Source organism: Tyto alba, unplaced genomic scaffold (genome assembly GCF_018691265.1).
Source record: "Tyto alba isolate M040663 unplaced genomic scaffold, T.alba_DEE_v4.0 Super-Scaffold_10, whole genome shotgun sequence".
In the NCBI taxonomy this organism is placed as follows: Eukaryota; Metazoa; Chordata; class Aves; order Strigiformes; family Tytonidae; genus Tyto; species Tyto alba.
This window is the reverse complement of record NW_024881262.1, coordinates 5470562-5491703: the sequence shown is the minus strand read 5'-3', so window position 1 is coordinate 5491703 and position 21142 is coordinate 5470562. Positions and strand designations below refer to the sequence as shown.

At 44.2% G+C, this 21142-nt stretch overlaps 1 protein-coding gene across 1 annotated transcript in view; it reads right to left on the bottom strand.

Moving 5' to 3' along the window:
- The window catches only part of LOC104359579 (multiple epidermal growth factor-like domains protein 6), a 205136-nt gene that overhangs the window by 34032 nt on the left and 149962 nt on the right, over window positions 1-21142 (bottom strand). Inside the window, exons 11-23 of the mRNA XM_042800166.1 lie at window positions 19052-19174; window positions 18352-18474; window positions 17235-17393; window positions 14673-14804; window positions 12222-12350; window positions 11781-11909; window positions 10814-10948; window positions 9692-9826; window positions 9151-9276; window positions 7902-8033; window positions 6857-6985; window positions 5103-5234; window positions 633-761 (exon numbers count right to left, since the gene is read on the bottom strand). Coding sequence (XP_042656100.1) covers window positions 633-761; window positions 5103-5234; window positions 6857-6985; window positions 7902-8033; window positions 9151-9276; window positions 9692-9826; window positions 10814-10948; window positions 11781-11909; window positions 12222-12350; window positions 14673-14804; window positions 17235-17393; window positions 18352-18474; window positions 19052-19174 — 1713 coding nt within the window. The remainder of the gene's footprint in view (window positions 1-632; window positions 762-5102; window positions 5235-6856; window positions 6986-7901; window positions 8034-9150; window positions 9277-9691; window positions 9827-10813; window positions 10949-11780; window positions 11910-12221; window positions 12351-14672; window positions 14805-17234; window positions 17394-18351; window positions 18475-19051; window positions 19175-21142) is intronic.

The window sequence follows — 21142 nt, the reverse complement described above, 5'->3', positions numbered from 1 at the left end:
TCATTTACACATAAAAAACTTTCATAACGTCTGACTGACTGTGTGCTTTCTGTTGTATTCAAGACTATTTTTTAGGATCTGCACAATGATGCAGCATGACAGTAACCTCCTTAGATGATGCCACAGACTGACTCATAATAATGTTTCTGAGGAATCCAGTTCAACCTTTCCAACATTTTATCAAATGTTCAAGTAATATAAAATGATCTGTTGGATTTATTAAAGTTAAAACTATGTCTGTTCTTAAATAGTTCTTTTGGGAAAACGCACAGATCCACTTTTTTCTCTAAAACGTTTCAGAGATGCACTAGGAACAAGCAAGCGTAAGGCAGGAGAAGCACCTTTCTGCTCAGTGTTCAAACAGTAGGATTCTGCTTAAAAGGAGAGTCTTCATGAAGATGTGATATAGCAGAAGTCTTAAGCATGTATCTAATTTTAACCATGTTAAAACATGTGCCCAACACTAGGCAGCCAGCAAAATCCTTTGCTGAGTTAGGATGGAAGCGCACATCGCAGTATCGTCTTCCTATGAAGTTCATTTAGATCAGGTGCTGTAAATTGTAAAAACAGCTCTCTGCATAGGAAAACCCCATCTGCACAAACCCGAAAGGGACCAGGGGGAGCAGCAGTACCTCTTCCACACAAGGTGCCCGTCCACCCCGCCGTGCAAGTGCACGCTCCGCTCACGTGGTCGCAGGCAGCTCCGTTCTGGCACTGACAGTTGTACTCGCAGCCCGGGCCAAAGCTTCCCTCGGGGCATCCTGCAGCAGAGGAATCAAAACCAGATGATGGGTTAATTCTGGAGCAGATCAGGGATCGACGGGGAATTTTTAGATACATGGGAATTCTTACTATTTCCAAAAGAAGAATCAAGGCAGAATGGTAACGCCTCAAACCTGACGTGATTAATCATTCTCCTTGGGGTCCAGTTAAGTTGGGCTGCTTTTATTAAGGCCTATTTTAGAAAAATGCCTGGGTGTTGAAAGACTAAATTCTGCAGAGAAAACTAATATCATCTGATAGTTGCAAAGCCTGCAACTTCACAGGTTCTGCTTGATGACACTTTGCACACTGGTCTGGAGTTGTTTACGTGCACATCTCCTTGGGACTTCATCAGCCAGGAGGGGGAAAGCTCCCAGCTTCTGCACCTTCTTTTGAGGCCCTATCCTCTGCCTGCAAATCCTCCTTCCCCAGAAACCTGGAGAAAATATGAAATGTGGTGTCTTCCTTCAGAAAGCTCCAAACCGAATGCTGCATATTTTACTTTCAGGTTCTGCTTTGAAAAATTCAAGTGAAAACATTACATCTGGGGGACAGATTAACAATTGCATTTCCATAGCAGTTAATGTAAGGAGTTTTAAAAGATTTGCATGGTACTATTGGAAGAAAGAAAACAGCACTTGAGAACGAAAATAATTTCTTCCACGATTATAGGAAAATCAACTAAGAATAGGGCTAGTTGTCTAATTCACGTTAGATGTTTTGGACAGGCTGAAATAGAGATATACTCAGCTAAACACAATATTACAGGGCCTCTACTCAAGTTTGAAGGCCTTGTGAACTCCCCTCTAAATGAGTTACGTAGATTATTGCCAGATCACTTTCACAAGTGTATGATTTTAGCGCTTCCATCAACAAAGTGATTTTCAAGCAATCTGAAAAGAATCACAGAGGACAGAAAAACAACAAGGATCCTCAAAGACAATTCAAAGTCTAGAATAAGGGGGTGCATTTGGTGCCCCCTATTTGGTACTGTAGCTGGGCAGTGATCAGAGTCAGCAGGAATTTGGTTGCTCCTGCAGCTTAGTGACTCTCTACTAACTGAAGCCAACCCCTGAGTCTCTTATAGAGGCTATAGGTTAGGACAGGAGTGAGGAACCTTAAACACTTCCTTGCTTTCAATCATCTACGTTGGAAAACAAGCCACTGCTTAAATGTGGAGTTGTGGAATGCTGAATGTATTTTTTGCACTTACAGTTGAAATTCAGTACCAGGGTCGAATCAGTGCAAAATCCCATTTGCTTCACCTCCTATTCCCAAAGCTGCAGATCATCATGCAGCATGCCTTCTACACGAGTTTAATGAGTAAATACATAGAAGTGCACTTATGCCTTAAAAGCTTGATCCTGCTCAGTGTTTACTTTTCACTTGAAATTTCAGAGTCCAGAGAATCTATGCAAGGAAAATAGTATCCCAGAGCAGTAATAGATGTGGGGCTCTCAGCTGAGCTTTCATCAGACCTACGGTGTTTAGCCTGGAGCTGAGACTTTCGAGGTGATGGCAACGGGTCAGTACACTTCACAATTGATTTTGCAGTCCACATAACAGAGAATTGGCCCCCTGCTAGAGCAGATGTAGGCTGCTGCAATGCATGCTGAGGTACATCCACCCCACCGGAGAACCAGAGCCACCAGGAAAGCTGCAAAGGGAAGGAGCGTGACCTGCAGCAAGAGGCTGGAGACGGCCTGGGAGCAGAGGAGCTCTCCAAGGATAGCAAAGATCTCAACTCCAAGGCATCAAAAAGTGTTTAGGGAAGAATTATGGCATTCATAATCCTGTACACACACACGCACATATATATATATATATATATGCATGCATTTTTTTAATACGTATATACACACACACACACACACAATTGAAGTGGGATAAAGATAAAAAGCAGACTGAATAAACCAGAAAACCCATAGACAGAACATTAGGGGTTGCCAGATGTTTTGTCAGTGGCAATGGCTTCACTGATTACCTTGCCAGAGAAGATGACAACCAGCTATTTGGCTACTTTCTGTCTGCAGAGACACTGCTTTGAGAGAGGTCAGGAGAAAAGAGAGGTGGAGCTGTCAGCTCTTTCTCTGGGAGCTGGTCTTCCCTACTAACTGTCCTTCCATTCCCTCTGCGCCAACAGCAACAAGAGCTGTAAGATCAATTTTCCAGGGTTTTTGTCTTAGGTCACTGTTCCAGATTAATTGTTTTGACATTTCTATGTGACACCAGCAGTTAATTCTGCCTACGCTACTGACACTCTGGTAGCTACCTCTGTGCTACTGTAAGATTGTTAAAGTAATAGATAAAATATTTACTTTACTTAAAAACATCGATATAATAATAGAATAATGGAATGGTTTGGGTTGGAAGGGACCTTAAAGCCCCCCCAGTGCCACCCTCTGCCCCGGGCAGGGCCCCCTTCCCCCAGCCCAGGGGGCTCCCAGCCCCGTCCAACCTGGCCTTGAACCCTTCCAGGGAGGGGGCAGCCACAGCTGCTCTGGGCACCCTGGGCCAGCGCCTCACCCCCCACACAGGGAAGAATTTCTTCCTTAGATCTCATCTAAATCTCCCCTCTGGCAGTTTAAAACCATTACGCCTCCTCCTGACCCTACACCCCCTGATCCAGAGTCCCTCCCCACCTCTCCTGTCCCCCCTTTAAGCCCTGGGAGGCCGCTCAAAGGTCTCCCCGGAGCCTTCTCTTCTCCAGGCTGAACCCCCCCAACTCTCTCAGCCCGGCCTCCCAGGGGAGCTGCTCCAGCCCCCCCAGCATCTTCGTGGCCTCCTCTGGCCCCGCTCGAACAGCTCCGTGTCCTTCTGCTGTTGGGGGTCCAGAGCTGGACATGGCACTGCAGGTGGGCTCTCACTTGAGTACAGAGTAGAGGGGAGAATCCCCTCCTTGGACCTGCTGGCCACACTTCTCCTGATGCAGCCCGGGACACGGTTGGCTTTCCGGGCTGCGAGCACACGTTGCTGGCTCACAGTCAGTTTTCCATCCACCAACACCCCCAAGTCCTTCTCCGCAGGGCTGCTCTCCATCCACGCCTCGCCCAGCCTCGATTTGTGCTTGGGATTGCCCATGTGCAGGACCTTGCACTTGGCCTTGTTGAACTTCATGAGGTACACACGGGCCCCCACCCCCTCCAGCCTGTCCAGGTCCCTCTGGATGGCATCCCTTCCCTCCAGCATCAGTGTCACCGCACCACACTGCTTGGTGTCATCGGTGAACTTGCTGAGGGTGCACTTGATCCCACTGTTCACGTCACCAACAAAGATGTTAAACAGCGCCGGTCCCAACACCAACCCCTGAGGAACGCCCCTCGTCACTGCTCTCCACTTGGACATTGAGCTGTTGACCTCAGCTCTTTGAGTGCGACCATCCAGCCAATTCCTTACCCATCAAGTAGTCCATCCATCAAATCCATGTCTGTCCAATCTAGGGACAAGGATGTCATGTGGTTCAGTGTCAAATGCTTTGCACAAGTCCGGGTAGATTAAGTCAGTTGCTCTACCTTTATCCACTAACACTGTAACCCTGTTGTAGAAGGCCACCAAATTTGTCAGGCACAATTTGTCCTTAGTGAAGCCATGTTGGCTTCAATAAATTAGTAATAATAAATAGTAATAATAACTTAACCATGCAACTTATTGCCACAAGATGAAGTGGATACCAAATATTTTCACAAAATCAAAAAGGAAATAGGCACATTAATTGGAAAAAAAAAAATCAAGTTGTATTAAATACACAGATATTGCTTCTGTCTCAAGAAGCTCCTGAGTGACAAATTGATGGAACCTGAGAAACATATCAGGAATTATTTATATGCCTGGTTTTATTCTCCTAAGGCATCTGCTATTGAACTCTGTTAGAGCCAGATTAGTTGAGATCATGGGCCTCTGGTAAGACCATTGCAGATTTTTGTTGTTAATAAATAGAAGACCCTAAATCTTCCTGATTTTGCTTCTGCTATGTACATGTGAAACATTTCTATATGCCTGGCTTTAAAAAAAGATTTATGAAGAAAAAGTGTGGCTCTAAAACTGGGTAAATAAAACCAATATGGAAACTTTCATGCCACAAGCCAAATATACATCAATCCTGTCACTCACACAAGGTCTTAACATTAAAAATAGCTGTTGAGTCCAAAACAAGTCTGAAAATAACTTTTCTGGAATCCAAATTAGGGAAACTAACCCCGATGAAACCTGAGAGCCCTGCGACACGCTGGGCAGACCGGAGGCGGTACAGCCTGGACATCTTCCTGGAGGGAATTATCAGGAAAAACAATTTCCGCTGCTCGGTTTTGCAAATTCCCCGTGTTGACAGAGTGGCAACTTACTGCTTTCGCAGTGCTTCCCAGTGAATCCCGGCTCACAGAAGCAGGAACCAGTGACCGGATCGCAGCTACCGTCGCTGTTATTGCAGACACACGTGTTTTCACAGCGCTGTCCCCAACGACCACTATTGCAGGCTGCAACGTAAAGTATTATTTACATTGAGAATCAACTTTGAGCTCAGCCAACAGATTATTTTACATCTAAATGCGAGAACAGAAAACATGCAAAATGGCTCCTTAAAATACAGGTGCTCTGGACTAGACTCTCAGCTACAGCACGGTGCACAAATCAATGGAAATAAATACAATTTTCACTGATTTATTTCAGCTGAAAGTAGGGGGTCTGTAGGCAGATATTATGCCATCCACATAAAACTAATCATTCATAGTCAATCCACATCAATCAATCCACAGTCACAAATGCATAATTTCATGGAAATAAAATATCATCTATTGACTCACTTAGCAAAAATCTGCATAACCAGAACAGCTAGTGGGTAAAACAAGACAGACTTGTGAGCATCCTCCAAATTTTCTTCAAAATACTGGGAAATGCATCATGGACGCAGACAGAGAAATCTCATGATCTTTGCTAAAAGAGCATGCTGCTTTCATTCTAAAAATCATGTAACACTGACATGATTACAACAATGTACAAGAGCTGAAGCACAGCACCTCCTTCCCTTCTTGTAAGGATAAAGAGGAAAGTGTCAATTAGGGCAACAGAAGCCTGGTTTTGGAGTTGGGCACCTGATTCATGGCTGGTCTGCAATAGTTGAAGAGCTGCCTTACTGAGATGCCTCTGTAAAACAACAATTCTTGTATCTTTTCCCGAATGTGGTCTCTTTGCCATGGTCTCTTCATTCTTTAGACAGCCTAGGGAGCTATGGAAATCTATCTAGATGGCTCCACACAGTGCCAACTGGTTTTATGTTTAAAATACGTATATTGGTGGAAACTTCAGATTTTCCTGGAGTCTTCTTCAGTATCAGGTCTGAGAAGTCAGGTCCAAAACTTACTGCGGTCAACACTGGCAATTATTTTATATGATTTTATGTGTTTAAGACTAAGTTTAGGAAGAGGTTTGTATTCTATTGGCTTTTTGCAAGAGGAATCACGATGAATCAAGCAGAAACGATGTGAAACAAGTAAAGGAAAGGATCAAGCAGGATGGCTTAACATATATGGTGCTATCCAAAAAGGGCAAATCTGCACTCTTACACAGCCATCAACGTGGAGAGTGATGCTAAAGTCAACAGAAGGATCCTCTGCTCTTCCAGAGAACGGAATTTCTCCCAGCATTTATATTCACAAGTTAAGAAGTGACCTTAAGACACATGACTGTACATGCCACTCACTTGTTGAATAAGTCTCCCCTAACCAAAATGAAAAATTGAGAATTAATCTTGAAACTAATCTGCACTGAAAATGAAAAAACAAAACTGTCTGTCAGTCAAGATGATGACAGGACAGATGGTACTGGGCAAAGGGATCCATAGTGTTGAAATAAGAGCTTGTATCAATACTTTGTATTTCATCAGACATCTATTTCAATACTTTGAACTCAGATAATTAAGGATTACAACCACCTAGGCTGTGCAAACCCATAAACACAGGATTTCAGGAGCAATAAGATTAGCAAAAGCATATTTAAAAACTGTAACAGACTACGAACAAACAGAGCTGGTTCTTACATTTGCAGTTACGTCCCTGTGAGATAGTGTGCAACCTGTGGAGCAAATACACATTGGACTTACGGTGTTTGCAGTCGGGGCCAGTCCAGCCGGGGGGACACGTGCACTCTCCGGTGACGTGGTGACACTGAGTGCTGCTGCTACAGCTGCATAACAGCAGGCAATTTTGTCCATAGTAACCATCGGGGCAGGCTGAAAACAGATGAGCCGACTGCAATTTCACCTAGGTAATAACTTGGGCACAGACTGATCTTTTCAAACAAGACAGCAACAGCTTGCCCCTTAAAACATGCACTAACTGAATCCAGAAATCAAACTGTAAAAATGAAAGAAACATCTGTAATTTGCACACTAGGTGTCTGGGGCTAAGTCCCGTACAGCAGGAATAGCTTGAGTGACTTTTGGGTATTTCTCCTGCACATCAGGATCAATCAGTGGGGGAAAAAAAGAGTGCTGAGCAAACCTTTTGTCAAAGGTGATTTTGTGACTAACAAGGAGAAAAAATATGCCACCACTGAGGTCTTGCACAAACCAGTGCTGTCCCTGAGAGCCCGTCTATGCCAGCACGACAGCTATACCCGAGCAGCCTTTAATACCTGGAGGCTGGGTAAGGAGCCGTGCCACGGGAGCACAGACGAGCTGCTTGAGCACATCCCCACAGTCGCTGGTGGATCTGCAGAGCTAGCAGTGATACCACTCCTCCATCCTCACTGCTGTTTAAACCTGAATTATATATGTCAAGGAGTGTTGCTGCAAACATAACCTAAGAGTGGTGCCATACAGGCCAGTTGGTCATCACCTCTTGCCAAGAAACCAGGACTACAGTGCAAGTATTGTGGCTATTAAACAGGGTATTTCTATGTACATACTGCCATAAACTAGGTCTAACGATAACATCAATTTGGGATGCAGGTTAGCTGGTCATCTGCATTTATCTGTAACGTCCCTCTGGTAAAATATGTCAAACCCAACCTGGGGAATTCCTGAAGCTGAAGGGTACTTTATCTTGGATCAGTGTGTCTAACGTAACAAGCATCCCAAAAAACAGCAAGAAGGCAGAAATCAAACTGACTTTCATTTCATGGGGAAGGCCGATGTGAGGACTTACATGCAGAGCAGGATGCCCCGGTGTAGCCAGGGGGACAGTCGCAGGCTCCAGTTTCTCTGTTGCACTGGCCCCCATTGGCACAGGGCTCACAGGAGAACTGGCAGTCTGGTCCCCACGAGCCCGGTGGGCAATCTAGGGAAAAAAGCACATGAGATGTCCCAGTGCCATTTTCTGTTTCAAGGGAGTTACAGACTTCTGCTGTTACCTTGAAGAATTTAAAAATAACAGTAACACTAATCTGGATAAAGTGTTCTTATATTATCTCTCCAGACCTACAGCGCTATCACAGTAAACCTTCTGAAAGAGTCAACACGTCTCCGTACTGCAGCACATGAGAAAGCTTCTAAAGAGAGACCCAAAGGCTCTCTTCCAACTTCCATCACGGTGAAGTTGTTTATTGCTTTGGTTTCAGTAATTGCTTTGGATACAGTAATGTCAGGAGTATTTGGACATATCTGAAAAATTAATTATTGCACTCAGCAAAGGAAATCTCCAGAGAACGGTAATCTGCAGACAGATGCAGGAGGAGGGGGCTGCTGTTGTATTTTTCTGGGCTGAGGCAGGGTTGGGATGGTCATACAGTCTAGAGGGACTGGATGTGAGGTGGAGCCCAGGTCTTCACACAGCTCCACCTCCTTCACCAGGTTCCTGCTCTGTGGAGCAGTGAGCCACAACCTGGGTCCATGCAGGGCAGATGCTCCTCAGGTGTGCAACAGCCAGAGCTCTGAAAGTGGGAGAGGGGCATCCCGTGGCCCCTTGCTAGTTTTCAGACTTTTTTTCATCCCTTTACTTAATTACCTACAGTAACGCCCTCCTTTTTAATTCCTTCCTCTGTCCCATGTCCTTCACCGGGTGGTTCCACAATAGCTGTCTTTGGCCAAGGCCCTCCAGCAGCTCCTGAGGCACATCGTGTGCATGTGGAAGCACAGTCCCAAGCTCTGCGCCGGGACTCAGAGCTGCTCCAGTGCCCTGGTATTGCTGCCCAACTCGTATAAACCCAGCCCAGCATACAAATCACTATTTTTAATGGGAGCAAAGAGACGGGTCAGGGTAACAGAATCACGCTCCCTCCTTTACAAGCTATCCCATGTGCTGGATGTCATATGTTCTGCACCGAGACTTATCCTTCACCCATTCTGCAAATGAAGCATATTACATTGCAACAGTGTTGGTGGGAAACAATAATTCCACTTCTCATCATGTCTCCCAAAGCAAGACACTCACTACCCTAGCCCAACATCTAACACACCTTGCTCACATGTGGCACCAGTTTTCCCAGCTGGGCAAATACACTGCCCTGTCTTCGGATCGCACGGTGCTTCTCCACAGCTGCACCTCTGCCTGCAGCTCACCCCGAAGCTCCCAGGCTGACACACTGGTCAAAAGAAACCCAAAGACATGGTTAATATAAGGAAGCATTTTGAAGAAATTAGGAGGCACCACCTCCAGCAATATTAAACTGACCTGTGTTGGTGCAAAGTGATCAATGTTAGCATCAGTGTCTCAGTGACTGGTGGTCTGTAATTAACTGCAACAGAGCTCTAGAAAATCTGTGCCTGAAGCTTTAAAAGGAACTATAGATACTTGGACAAGTATTAGTTTTAGTAGCTAGTCCTAGCCTTGTGCCTTGGCCTTTGCAAGCAGAGTGACACAGCAATTAGGAACTGCCAACTTGTATCAACAACAAATCTACCCTTTTATTTGCAACTTCTATATCAGAACCTCAGTTTTCTAAGTAAGCTTTCCTATTCAAAGTGTACCTCTCAGAGAAACATGCAGTGAGTACCTACATAAATGGCACTTTTCTCCATGAAAACCAGGTGGACATGGATGTTTGCAGACTCCTGTCTCATGATCACACGATACATCAGTAGGACAGTTGCACTTCAGTTTGCAACCAGCCCCATAAAAGCCAGGCGTGCACTCTGGAAAATGCAAGTAGACACAGAACATGTATAGAAAAAAAGCCAAGTTAAAAAAACGGGACAAAAGTCAGAAAATAATTTGGCAGAAACTTGCAGAAAATGTATTATAATATACATTTAAGAGGTGCCAAATGCGAAGTGTAAATACTTATTAAACAATTGCATGGACATTTCAAAGATGTTACTACTTAAATACAACCCAGAAACAGAGTGGCAGAATACTCAAGGATATATTCAATTATAGCCATTACAGAATTACTCTTCTTATCTGTCTGCACCTTCTGCTGCTCTCTGCCTTGGTGCAAAGCCAGTGCTGGGCGAGGGATGCTCTTCCCCAGAACTGAGCACATCACCAAGAATGCTAAAGACATTAAATATCATCACTATTATTCTCCACCAAATCCCCCCAAACTAGTGTCATAAATCCGTCATGTTCTTGCCTGTCCGGAGAGGAGTATGAAGGGAGAATCTTTATTGCGTTACTCCATTACTGTTTGGAGAGAGCTACCGAGACATGAAAACACGAATGTGGAATATGATTCCCTTTGAAATACCCCCCAAAAACTACAAAGAATAAGTTGAATTCAAAGACCTGAAAATCTGAAGGAAAGCAGCATTACTGAAACTGTTTACAAATAACCCTGCTGCCATAAAACACAGTTTTTGCCAATTATTTACTGTCTGTGTAGAAAAATGAAAGAACAAAAGTGAAAACTCCAGCAAATCTTCATTATTTAGGGTTGTATTAGAATTTGATTTCTAGATTTCCTGCATTCTTAAGCTGTATTTCCCCTGATGTCCCTGTAAGCCCTGTGATAGCAGGCACTCATGGCGTTTGCTGTATAAAAAAACAGAGACAAAATAATTAGTAGAATATGAATGTATTAGTAGCAGCAGCAGCTGAACAAAGCAGATGGGAGGAAGAATGAGAAGTAATGCTAGGACAAAAGCGTAAGCAGACACAGGGAATCTGGCTTTCTGTTATACCTTTCTGACACTTTTTGCCATGATAACCAGGCTTGCAGGTGCAAGTCCCGTTCCTCACGTTGCATTCCACCGTGTGCTCTTTCACGCACTGACACTCCTCCGAGCAGCCAGCTCCGAAGGCCCACCTGGGACAGGCTGCAGCCAGATGAAAAGGAATCATTAGCTCTGTAATTATGCATGAGTTATGTGAAATTGCACGCTGCTGCAGAATGCAACTGCTGCAAAAAGCAAAACATTCATTTTACTTTCAGCAAATACATCCACATTCCTATGACAGTGCCTATTAATGTGTGGGTGTGTAAAATATAGTTTACATGATTGCTTTATTAAGCAATTCATTCAATTTCAAGCAATATGTGGTGAATGCAAGAACCAGAAATGTTTCAAAGCAAATTTAGTTAAGTTTCTGAATGAAAAAAAATATTTGGAAACACTCCAAGACAAAATCTTTCATGAAAAAAAATATCAGAACTACTTTTCAGTCTTGTATAGATTTCATGAACAAAACATGTATGTGGAAAGAAACTTGACCATCTCTTCTGTAACATTTTTGTTTTGATGCCTTTTATTCCCATTTAACATTTTGCCCTCTTCCTGCCCCAACCAGCCCTGCTCCTCAGCTCCCACTCCAACCGTACCGGCAGCCACTAACTAGCTCCAACCAGACTTTAACCTCACTAACAACCCCAGCATTAACCCGCCCACCCCACCCCAACCCTACCTACAGTCCTCACCTTTGTGCATTAGTAAATCTCAGTCCTTATGGCAAAGATTAATTGCTAGAGGAAAAGATTAATGAAGTTTCTGGGGCTTCCTGGCATGCATCAAATGTCGTGTCCTGCTCCTACTCCCAGCTCAGCACAGAACCCAAAGCCTCGCTCGTTTTATAGGCGATGTGCAATCTTTTTAAGACCGTTACCTCGTGCATGTGTTAAATAAGCAGATCTGAAAAATTATGTAGACTTACCAAGATGGCAGAAGCGCCCGTAGAGCCCAGGGTCACACAGGCAGGCTCCATAGAGTCTGTGGCAGTAGCCATTGTTGGCACAATTGCACGGTTTGTTACAGTTCTTCCCGAAGAGTCCTTTAGGGCAACCTTTTGAGCGAACAATCACAACAAGGCATCAGCTCTTAAGTGTTAAAACACGAACACCACGTCAGCTCTCCTAGCTGGCACTACAGCAAAGACCACGCTGACTTGGTCGCGCTGCACAGCCCATCCTCACACGGCGCTTGCTTCCTCTCACCCTTTGTCTTGCCTATTGTTTAAACAAAAACCACGGCAAGGCGAGCGGCCGGGCTAGAGTACGTCTTGCACAGTGGCGACTGTTCTCATTCGGGCCCCTAAGATTTACCACGCACAGTTCCATCTAGATGGAAACAAGGGGAAAGAAGCGGTGAGCCGTACCGTGCTCGCAGAGCTTGCCGTGCACGCCGGGCGGGCAGCGGCACTGCCCCGTGGCGGGGTGGCAGGAGCCTCCGTTCTGGCACTTGCAAACGCTGGCACAGCCCCTGCCGTACGTCCCCGGGGAGCAAGCTGTGGAGAAAGCAGGGAGGATGAATGGCCTGAGAAATCCATTCCCTACGCTAGAAGTGAGGCGGAATAAGACTCCGGTCGTCCAAACTGAGCAAGGAAAGAGTCCCTTTAGTCAAGCAGACTCTAAACAAAGTCATATTCTTTTTATATACGCATCCATCTAATATTTACTAGATAATTTTAAAAGGACACCTGAATTAACCAAGCTTACTTATGTGAAGTTCTAGATTATGTATCCAATTCTCCCCTGCATATGCTCCCCTCCACACAATACACAAGGCTCAAAAAACATTGCCTGTAAAATATAAAGCTTAAAAATCAGAGCACAGTTTTGAATATTTGGAGACAACTATTTTATACTTTTTTTTCCCCCCCCCCTCTCAGGTACTACTATAAAAATAACATTGTGCTTTTCTAACATAGTCTCTTAAATTCCCCAAGATGATCATGGCAGAAATGGATCCATAACGTCCTGGGATTCTGTCCTAAAGCCCTCTTCACTCCAGCACAAAACAAACTGTGAAATGAAGCCTTGCTCCACTGTTTGCAGCCTGAGCTAGCTGAGCAAATACAGTTGCTGGAGTCATCTGACTTAACTGACATTTTATCAATGTACATTAAGAAACTTGACATTTCACATCAATTTTAATTTCGTTTCTTTGGTGCATTATTGTGAAAGACAACCCTGCCCATGGCAGGGGGGTTGGACTAGATGATCTTTAGAGGTCCATTCCAGCCTAAACCATTCTGTCATTCTGCGATTATTACAAAAATTTAGTTCTAGTTTTCTCAACTGTTTAGCTTAGCCCAAAACCCATGAATTATTCTGTATATTAAGAAAGCAACAGAGATGAGTGAAAACAATTGCATACGGCAAACTCATACAGATTATATATTGTATTTATCACTGTCAATGCCTACTTCATCAGACTGCAGGTTTGGCTCAATAATACAGTCCAATTAAAGTTGTTTAAATTCCAGAGGCAAATTCCACCAGCTTACATGCATGGATATCTACTGTAAATACCGAGCAAAAATGTTATTATTTATGAAGTGAACTAAAGAATTTGGATCTATCTTGAAATTTTATAATCTATCCTGAACAACTAGAGCACCATGAATAGAAGTAAGAATATCCTAACTTGACAGCTTGAATTGTCTTAGGTAGACTAGAAGTTATCATTTTAATCCTCATCATTCCTATTCTCGCAGCTGACCCAGTGTTTACAAACCAAACCCATGATCAGTCTCCCAGAATAACAACGGGATGACTGTTGGTTTCAACCATTTGCTGTTCTTTTGATATTTCTGTCCTTGTGATGATGCCTCCTAAACAATCTTGATGGTGACTAACCTGAAGATTGCTGTCTACTGATGCTAAATAATAATCCTTTGTCATCTACTTGTCTCACCAGTGACAGCACAGACTTTCTGAGTCTGATGGGCCATCACGCCATACACCATGAAATGGAGGGACCCATCTCAAACATGCAGAGAGACTGCCATGTGAAGTCCTAGACAAGCATCACAAGTTTTGCTGAACTGCAGCTGAGAAGCGACACATGGTACATGAAAGGATCACTGCTCTATCTTTCCACTTGGTTTTGACACATAGTTCTGAACCAGAAACATCTTCTGCCAGGAGGCAGGAAAAAGAAGCAGAGAAAGCTATTACAAAGGGCACTGGTTGACTTGGCGAAAGAATTCTGAAAAATACAATTTCCAGTATTAAAAATGAACCAACCTAAGAAAATTATGTTAATAATAAAAAGAATGATAACAAAAAAAAACCCAAAACCAAAAAAAAAAACAACAAAAAAAACCCCAAAACAGGCCCAAGTTTACCAACACAAGGAGGAAAGAAAAAAAAAAAAAGGCAATGCCTTGGAATGCTATAAAGGAAAAATCAAGTTTAACATCTATGTCCACCCAGATTGTCACACCACCTGCCAGGACAGGCTTCTGAAAGTCAGCGAGGCAAGTTGTGCAGCAAAGCATGGCAGGCAAACCTTGGCATTTTTCAGCAGCACAGTGAATAGGAATGAACACCAACACAAATATTTAGGAAGGGGTACTGTACTGCCCTGCACTGGAGGGCAGAGACCTCGCTGTTCGAGGGTTAGTACTGCATACTGTAGCATTCCTTACAATTTCTATTTCATGTGCCACATTACGGTAGAATTTTGATCTGCCTATGAGGCAGCTGTGCTCCTTAAAGAGCTTTGCAGATTAAAAGTGCACCAGCTTATTCCTATTTCCTACCTATCTGCAGTGTCCCAGCACTAGGACAAAGTCCCCACCTTTCAAACACACTGTACTCACTTTCATTACAGATAATGCCAGTCCACCCAGGCGAGCAAACACAGCCACTGTGTTCACTGTTACATCTGCCTCCGTTCAGACAGTCCTCACAGCTCAAGCTACAGTCATTGCCAAAAGTGTTATCAAGGCAAACTGAAATGAAAAAAATACAGATGGCTTAGTGAGCATCCAGACAAAATACTTCCACAAGCTCTTACCTATCATTCCAGATGCACAAGTGCAAAAGGGAACCATTGACAGTTGGAGAAAAAAGTATTCATGTTGGTAGTGTTACAAACATCACCGAGTCATCCCAAAAGATGGTCCCAAATGGAGATTCTCAAATTTTTCTTTTCAAATTTTAGAGTCTGAAAGGAAACCTTGGACTTTACCTTGAATTTACTCCTTTAAATGCTGAAATTCCCTGTCAAAGACCACTTAAAACTACTTTTTAAGAGCAAGCATCTTGCCTTCAGAAAAAGTGAATTTGCAGCTAATGCTTAAAAATATTATATATATAATTAAAAGTATTTATTGGGAGAGAATTTCCTTTTCTCCTTGCTAGGCTCTCCTTTTTGTTCTTCTATTGCAGTAGGTGGATGTGTTGCTATTTAAGCATAGTCCAGCGATAATGTTAACAGCATAGTTTGAGTGTTATTCTGGGAAAACAAAGCATAATACACATTATCACTTCCCTTTTTCTTCATGGATGTGAAAAAAGGGTTAGTTTATATGGGAAACCTAGTATGAAATTGCATTCTTCCCTCACCTTCCCCACCCTCCTGTTCTCCCTTGCACCCAAAGACCAGCACACACACACCCTCATGTTCTCTTTTCCTGGGGTCTATTGAGAAAGGCATAGAACATAACTGCTACTCTCTGCTAAAATATCTCGGTGACATTAAGATCTTATCCACACGGTCAGTTTATTGCCTTCAAGGCTCCATGGCTGTGGCTGGGGGCTTTTTGGAAGGGGATTTTGAAAAACACCTGAAAGTGAGCTGGCAGATTATTTCAGCTAAGAGTAAGTCAGCAGGCTGGTTGCTTTTCACTGGCAATTTTCTATGTGAGGCCAGATTTCCTCTAGGTCTCAGCACCCAACTGTTCCTTTTTCTGAAGCTGAACAAATGGCCAAGCTTTCAGAAACATTCAGAATGCCAGTGCTCCCACTTGGAACGGGTTACGAATTCATACTTCTGCAGAAGAATACAGATTACCATTAAAAATGTCATGCTTCTACATTAAAAAAATCATTCAGTCTATAGAAAATAGCTAATTAATTACACCAGTTTATTGTTTAAAGCTGTATTTTTATAATATAGATAACAGCAGGAAAATATGTCTGAAAGTATAAGGAATAAATCAACATCTTGGAGGTAAAAGAGCTTACTAAACCATTAAAAGTTTCAGTCCTCCATCACCTTTTCCTACAAACTCTCACATGCTGCAAAGCCTCAGCTTTAGAAAAAGTGCAGGTACTCATCCATGACTGATCATACCAAAATTCATGTGGCTAAACATAAATAAAACATGCAAAAACTGGTCAATAAATATTTGATTGTGGTTTCTAGGCCTGATAACTTTGCCCGTGGTTATCTCATTTATCAATTTCCCAAATGGTTATCAGTGTTGTTGAGTCCAGCTGGATGCTATGAAATTTGTGAGGTCTTAACAGTTTTGTTCATAAAAATAAGTTTATTTTTTATTAAAGCCAAGACCAGTTCCTGATTTTTGCCTGTAGGGCACAGTTCTCGGATGAGTAATTAGAGCTCACATAAAAATCACAGGACATGCACAACAAAAATAAGAAATCTCATTACTCCCCGGTGATCCACCAGCACATACTGCGCTCATCAGAAAGCAAGCACAGGCTTTCAACTAATAATACTCTTTAAGTGGTGAAGTTTCCACCTTCAGATGGAAAGATTGAAGTCATGCAAAGTCCAGGGGGGTGCAAAGCTGCTTTACACCCGCCCCTGTGACTGCGTGGGCTCATGTGCTCTGTTTGCCACCCGTTGTGCCAAGCTCTTGGCCAGTCTGAGCTCTGCACGAATAGGTTCATGCTTTTCCCGGAGAACACGCCCAAAGCATCAAAAGGGACCTGAATCTCCAGAAGGTTGTTTTTTTTTCCACAAACAAAAATGCAAAATATCTTAAGCAAAAACCCCTCCAATTATTATAAACCAGGCACATGTGCCCCCACAGCCCCCTTTCCTAGCTCTAGGAGAAAGGGAGCGTTTCCCAAGGGCCTGTTTCTCAGTAGAGGAACTTTGGTGGATTTTGTGCACCGCTGTAACCCACACAATCCTCTTGCCCTGGGACGAAGAGGATATCTCTGTCTGTTGCCTCCAGGGCTTTATGCAGACACCTTGTTTTTCCAAGAAACCTCCCATCCCTTGCTTGCTGTGCTGCTCACTTTTCCCATGCCCCCCTCCGCATCCCTCCCCGCTGCATCCAGGCAGCAGCAGCCGTGACCGGGGAGCCTCCCTGTTCCCCAAACGTGTCCCATTCACCCCAAATCCTCTTCCCAAGCCTACTCCCTCAGTTTGCTGTGAGGGCTAAAAGCGATGCTCATTCACTCACCGACCCTGTGCACCAGGCTGAGCTCTCCTCGCGGGTCTTCATCCTCGTAGAAGGCGCCAAGCACGTAGCGAAGGAGCTGGGGGGGACCTCCGAACTGCAGCCCCGGAGCCCCGGCGAACCCCGCTGCCTCCTCCGCATCCACCTCCTCCTCACCTAGGGCTGACACACACGTGCCATCAGGACCTGGCCCCGAGCCCTCCTCCTTGACACTTTCCTCTCATTTACTTTTTTTTTTTTTCTTTTTTGTTATTATGCTGGTAGACTTTCCAGCTATACCCCTGTGCAGTCTGCACGGCAGTTGCAGCTGATTCATTTTCTCGTCTGTATTTAGAAACAGAGTTTTTGCTATCCAAAAAAGAGAAAAGGGTGTGGGGGGGAAAAGAATCTTTCCCTTTCCTTTCTTCTGGAAATAAACTCTGGTCCTGGAGAGTCCAAAAAAAATTAAACGGGCGGAGTTTAATTTTCCTTGCTTGAAGTTTGAGATTATTTTTAGTTAATGAAGGTCATTATTCTAGCTCATTTTGGAGATGGCAAATACAGAGTGAGGCTGGCTGTTCAATTTATTTTCAGAAAATCTAAAATCTGAACCTTAAAATGGTGGGAAATCAGTTGCCTTTCTTTTTGGGGTTGGTTAAAATACCAAGCTCTGCCCAAGGTTTAGCAGGTGCTAAGCTTGGTTGTAAAATTAAGTTGCTAGGCTAAGCTCTGTACTGGTTACACTGGCAGAAATCCAGAATCACATCACTGACTTTTAGTGGAAAACTTGCCTTGGTTCGTCAAAACAGAATCTGGCTACCTTTTTTCCACAGGATGTTAAACCTCATCAAGTAGTGCAAGAAAACTGTCAAAACAGTATTTATTTCTAAAACACGAGGTTTAGGTTTTCAAATATGTCCAGGGGATTTAAGTGTTCATCTCCCATTAATCACTGACAAAACCCATTACTTGAGGATGAACTTGGGATCCACGTGTTGCCTGTAGCTCTACCTTGGCCACATTCAGAGATGGCTCAGGTTGGGCTCCCCAGATCCCAGGATCTGTGAAAATCTCAGTTGAATTCACACTTTAAATCAGTGGGAAATATTTTAATGGCCTTCAAAATGCAAAAATAACTTACCGATGCAGGACCATCTGTTAACACCAAGCCTGTAACCCTCCTTACATGCACATTCGTACGACCCCAGAGAATTAACACAGAAATGGTCACAGTTGCCATTATCAAGACGACATTCATCCACATCTAGAAAAAACAGATATAAATGCTGATTAGGTGCAAATAAACTCTGCTTGGAGACTGCACTCTGTGCCTGGCTGCATCTGAAAAATTATTCTGCACATAAGAGAAGTCTGATTTTCTCAGTATTTTGGGGCCCTCCGCCTCTCACTAGGACTGGAGATATTAAAACATTTCAGGGCAACATGGAATAGATTATTTCACCTATGTTCTTGTTGCAAGTGAAAACAGCTGCTTTAAGCTGTTAAGCTCAGTTGATCCGTTGGTTATTTTGAGGGCCCTCCTTTTGTAGAAGTAGTCTTTAACACACATCAATATACAGTGTCCATGGAGAGGAGGAAAAGTTCCTCTCTGCTGGCTCATATCCCACAGTCCCACTACTCCACGCTGGGTTATTTCTGTATTCCAGCCTTGCAGAGTGGAAATTATACATGTGTAAAACCTTTACCAGCAAAGCTGGCATACGGCCGCTGACTCCCTTATTAGGGAAATGCCCGCAGAGCCCTGGGATGAGCTCCGACAGCATTTCTCCCTCCCGCCGTTGTGCCTGGCTGGGCCGAGCCACCGACACCGCAGCGCTCACCGTCGCAGGCGCAGCCGTCGGCGCTCGGCTGGAACCCGGCTTTGCAGGCGCACTCGTAGCCGCCCGCGTAGTTGACGCAGAACTGGGAGCAGCAGGACTCTCCGGTCTCGCACTCGTCCAGCTCTGCAAGGGAAAAGGCAGCTCGTCCAGCCCTTGGGCATGGCCTGGGCTGCTGCTACGGTTTTGCTGGGTAGCGACTGCACTTTTCAGCGCACGCTTTTCTAGGTTTTCCTCTCCCTTCACCCACATAAAACACCGTCTGAATCCTGACAGCGGCTCTCTTCTACCTTCTCCCGCAGCACCCAATGCCCTCCATGCCCAGGCATCTTTTCTGCAAGTCTGAGCTGCCACGAGAGGATTTACAAAACAAGCAACAATGTGGTCTCTCCAGCCCACAAATACCAACTATTCAACAATAAAATCTACATTTAACCATTTGGACTTTTTTACATTTAACCTCACTCAACGCAAACAAACAGCGACACAACACTCTGATCCAACAACGTGCTTGCTGGACATCAGCAGCCTGTTAGGTGCAATTTAGTTTTTGATAACTAATTGCCCATTGCTTTATCTTCCCCTGTGTCCATCCGGAAATTGGTATCGCCGACACTGCTGTTCTGGTGATTAGATATGAGAATCGAGCTGTTATCTTTTCACTGCAGGCTCTCGGCTGATCTCAGCCCTTGCAGGCTGCTGAGTGGGTCGGTGGCCATTCCAGGGCCACCTTGTCAATGCTGAGTCTGCAAAATGCTTTTGAACGTTACCCAGATGAGCAGCCGCAGATGGGAAAGGTCAGTGTCTCAATTAACCTTGGAAGGAGTACCAACATTATTAGGAAACACCGACAGGAGAACGAGGAGAAAGAAAATGTAATTAATCAATTGAGGTGAGGAGGTCAGCATGAAATGATTAATGCATGTTATTTGAACACGGAGCGCTTTCCAGAAATGTCACAAGCCGAGCTCCTCTGCAGTATGTCAGCTGCTGCCTTGTCCATGTAGGAATGCAAAATGTGCATCCAACAAAAAGGAGATTTTTGCTGCTAAGAGCAGCTTTTCATGTCCTCAGCCCTGCCAAACCCTTCCCCTGTGCTCTCACTTCCCTCGCTGTGTCCAGAGTAACTGCCTCCCTCTGAAATCTCCACCAGGAGGTCACTGAGCTGGGGCACGGGCAGGAGGCTGCTCTGCCTCCTTTCATCCGTACACAAACAAGACTGTGTAACCCATCCCACCCCTGCGAGGCTTTGGGTCCAAATCTGCCTCTCTGACCTTCTTTTATTTTCCCTTTTAAGTTCCAGCATCAACCACCCTTGCAGACCTTGGTGCTTCCCTCCTCCCCTGCTCCTTCCTCTCTCCTGAAATTGGCTTTTTTTGTTGCAAGACTCTTCTTGTCTGTAATGCCTCTCACATTCATCACAGCTCCAGCTCTCTACCTCTCCTCACATCTTACTATACTGCTCTGTGATGCTTTCTCTTTTCCCCACCCCCCACTTCTTAGCTATTCTTTAAAATTTTAATGGCATAGTGACAGCAAGTCTAAACCAGAATAAGATACAGTTTGCACAGCAGAAGTCACAAACAAAAAAAAAACACATTGTAAAATCGTTTAAAACATGAAGGAATTTTTAAGCTCTTTTCTCTAAATAAAAACAAATCTAACTCTATTGCTTTCACTTCCTAAGTGAGACTTCTCACAGTCAGAAGTGAAATCTCACCACTGAGCAAATCTGATGGAAATACAACTTTCATAACACCGAGTGGAGTTTGTGCATGAAGCACCTCAGAACAGCAGTGCTACCGCTCCCAGCCAGAGCCGACCCTCTTCCCAGCCACCGGCTAAGGAAAGGAAGGAAAAAAAGTCAAGCAAGCGATGCTTGGGCTGAACAGATACAGCCACAGCAACTGGAGATGCACCAAAGTGCCATCTTCTATTTGGGAGGCAGAACTCCTTCCCCTCGTTAATTAATAATCCCAGCAAACACGCAGAGCAAGGCAAGCTGCAACAGCAGCTGAGGAAGCGCCAGAGGATGGTATTAATTAAAACTTGTAGAAGAAGGGAAAGGGACGGGGAAGGTATTTACTTGAGCGA